At 37.6% G+C, this 2,047-nt stretch overlaps 1 protein-coding gene across 1 annotated transcript; it reads right to left on the bottom strand.

Moving 5' to 3' along the window:
* Positions 1 to 613: 613 nt before the first annotated feature.
* On the bottom strand, positions 614 to 1,734 carry LOC148291173 (germin-like protein subfamily 1 member 11). The gene is made up of 2 exons (XM_088245596.1): positions 1,545 to 1,734; positions 614 to 1,234 (listed from the first exon to the last, which is right to left on the bottom strand). The coding sequence occupies exons 1-2, from the start codon at positions 1,669 to 1,671 to the stop codon at positions 657 to 659; spliced, it is 705 nt and encodes a 234-aa protein (XP_088101722.1). The 5' UTR covers positions 1,672 to 1,734; the 3' UTR covers positions 614 to 656.
* Between the last annotated feature and the right edge of the window lie 313 nt (positions 1,735 to 2,047).

Here is a 2,047-nt window from a genome sequence, read left to right as displayed (position 1 = left end):
ATTTATCATTTCTTTATATTGAATTCAAGATTTGCAATTGGGCTTCTTTGGTTATGTTTGGGCCTTCGTCTACAGAGTTTCTCGTCATATGAACTTTGTTCTTTCGGCCCTTCACATTACTTTCCCATAGAGGACTTGAATTAGGCCAAATTGAAACCAAACTGTTGCAACAAGAACCCAATTTTTTTTTACGGATTAGAACCCAAATCCAAGTTTTAAAATCTTCTGACCAAGAACTAATGAAGAACTTAACTAGCTACAAAATGTTTCCTTTTAATATTTCTAGTCAACTTCAAGAGGACCATGATCTTTGGCTGAAGAGTTGTTGAAACTCTGCCCTCTACCTGATTTTCCCAAGAGCGTGGGCCAGACTTATCAACGTTAAAAAGGCAAGGCTCCTCCATTTTAGTATTATTAAGTTATAATAATGGTATCTTTGTTGAATTAATGCATGAAATTATATTATTTCAAAACCCAGAGGGTAAGTAATGCAAAACCAACAGTCTCTTATTCAATCAATATTACATCATAGTAATTTGTTGTAGGTACGTAGTGAAAATCATATTGGCCAACTTATACATCCAACCAATCACATCGATTTATCGTTCTTTCCTTGGCCTTTTATGCTTTTCGCATATAATTATTGTTGTATTTTACTAATTGTTGTCGTACCAGAACTGTTTCTGAAGATAGTCAACCACATTGTCGTCCACTTGGAAGGCCTTGGCTAGAACATCAGGGTTGATGGGAGGCTGGGAGCCAAACACTGCTTTGGCTATGGTGATCACTCCTGGGTTCTGGCTGCTAAGCCCAGCGAAGGCTACAGCGTTGACTTTTCCCACATTGAGTTGGAAGTGAATGAGGCCAATTGGGAACACAAACACATCTCCCTTGTTCAACACTTTGGTGAATAGGCGATTGCCATCACCGTTGGATGTGACGAAACCAACATAGAGTGTTCCTTCCAAGACCACAAGGATTTCGGTGGCACGAGGGTGAGTGTGAGGAGGGTTTAGGCCATTTGGTGCAAAGTCTATGCGAGCCAAGGATATGCCGAGAGTGTTCAATCCTAGTAGGTTGTCCACATTCACGGCTGTCACATTTGAACCAAGCGGATTTTGTGTGTTTCTTGGATTTTGGAGCCCAGAAAAGAAGAAATCATTTGCATTGGCAAGCTTTGGGTCCTTGCAGAACTTCCCATTCACAAACACTGCGCCTGCACCGAAATATCCACCTAAGCGAAACGGAACCCACATGATATATTAGAGAGATGATAAGTGAGATGGTCAGTATATATATTATATAGTACAAATAGCACATACATGTGTAAGGGACAATACATACATATATATATATATATATATATATATATATATGTATATGTAAAATTATGTACTAATAGATTGTTCATGCATGAGAAGGCATGCAAATGCATATAGTTAACACAAAAACAATCTTCATAATATTCCTAATGCCTTAGGAAGAAAATAATCCATGTGGAAATAATTGCAGGGCAGAATATAATGAATATAATTAAAGCATACCAGCAGATTTGGTGTCATTAAGTGCTACACAGAAGTCCTGAAGAGAACTGGGATCAGAGGCTGAGACGAGGAAGGTTGCAAATGCCAATATGGCAAGAGTGCTTATGAGGAAATGAACACCTTTCATTGCAGTTAGCTTAATTAGAGCTAGGTTGCCTCAAAACTTTCTTTTACTGTTTTTGCTTTGTGTGTAGAGAGTTTTGGTTTGAGGGTGTGGGATGAAAATCCTTCATGGGTTAGAAGCCTATTTATAGACTGGAGAGAATGAACTGGTCTTGTACTCTTGGATATGATTTTCCTTGTCGAAGCAGGTAAAGATTTGAATATTGTAGTATTTAGAGGCAAGTCAAGACTTGGTATTTGACAAAATCTCACCTTTAAGTTTAACTATTGAACAATCAATTTCCTATATATATGTTAGCACTAGAAAAAGAAAATTCAGTTGTGATAGAATTTTGAAGAACTTTGACTCAGCTCTACTGTTTGGTGTTTCAATAAAATAA

This window comes from Prunus avium, chromosome 8 (genome assembly GCF_965620075.1).
Source record: "Prunus avium chromosome 8, drPruAviu1.hap1.1, whole genome shotgun sequence".
In the NCBI taxonomy this organism is placed as follows: Eukaryota; Viridiplantae; Streptophyta; class Magnoliopsida; order Rosales; family Rosaceae; genus Prunus; species Prunus avium.
Note: the sequence above shows the minus strand (reverse complement) of the source record. Positions and strands in the feature narration are given on the sequence as shown.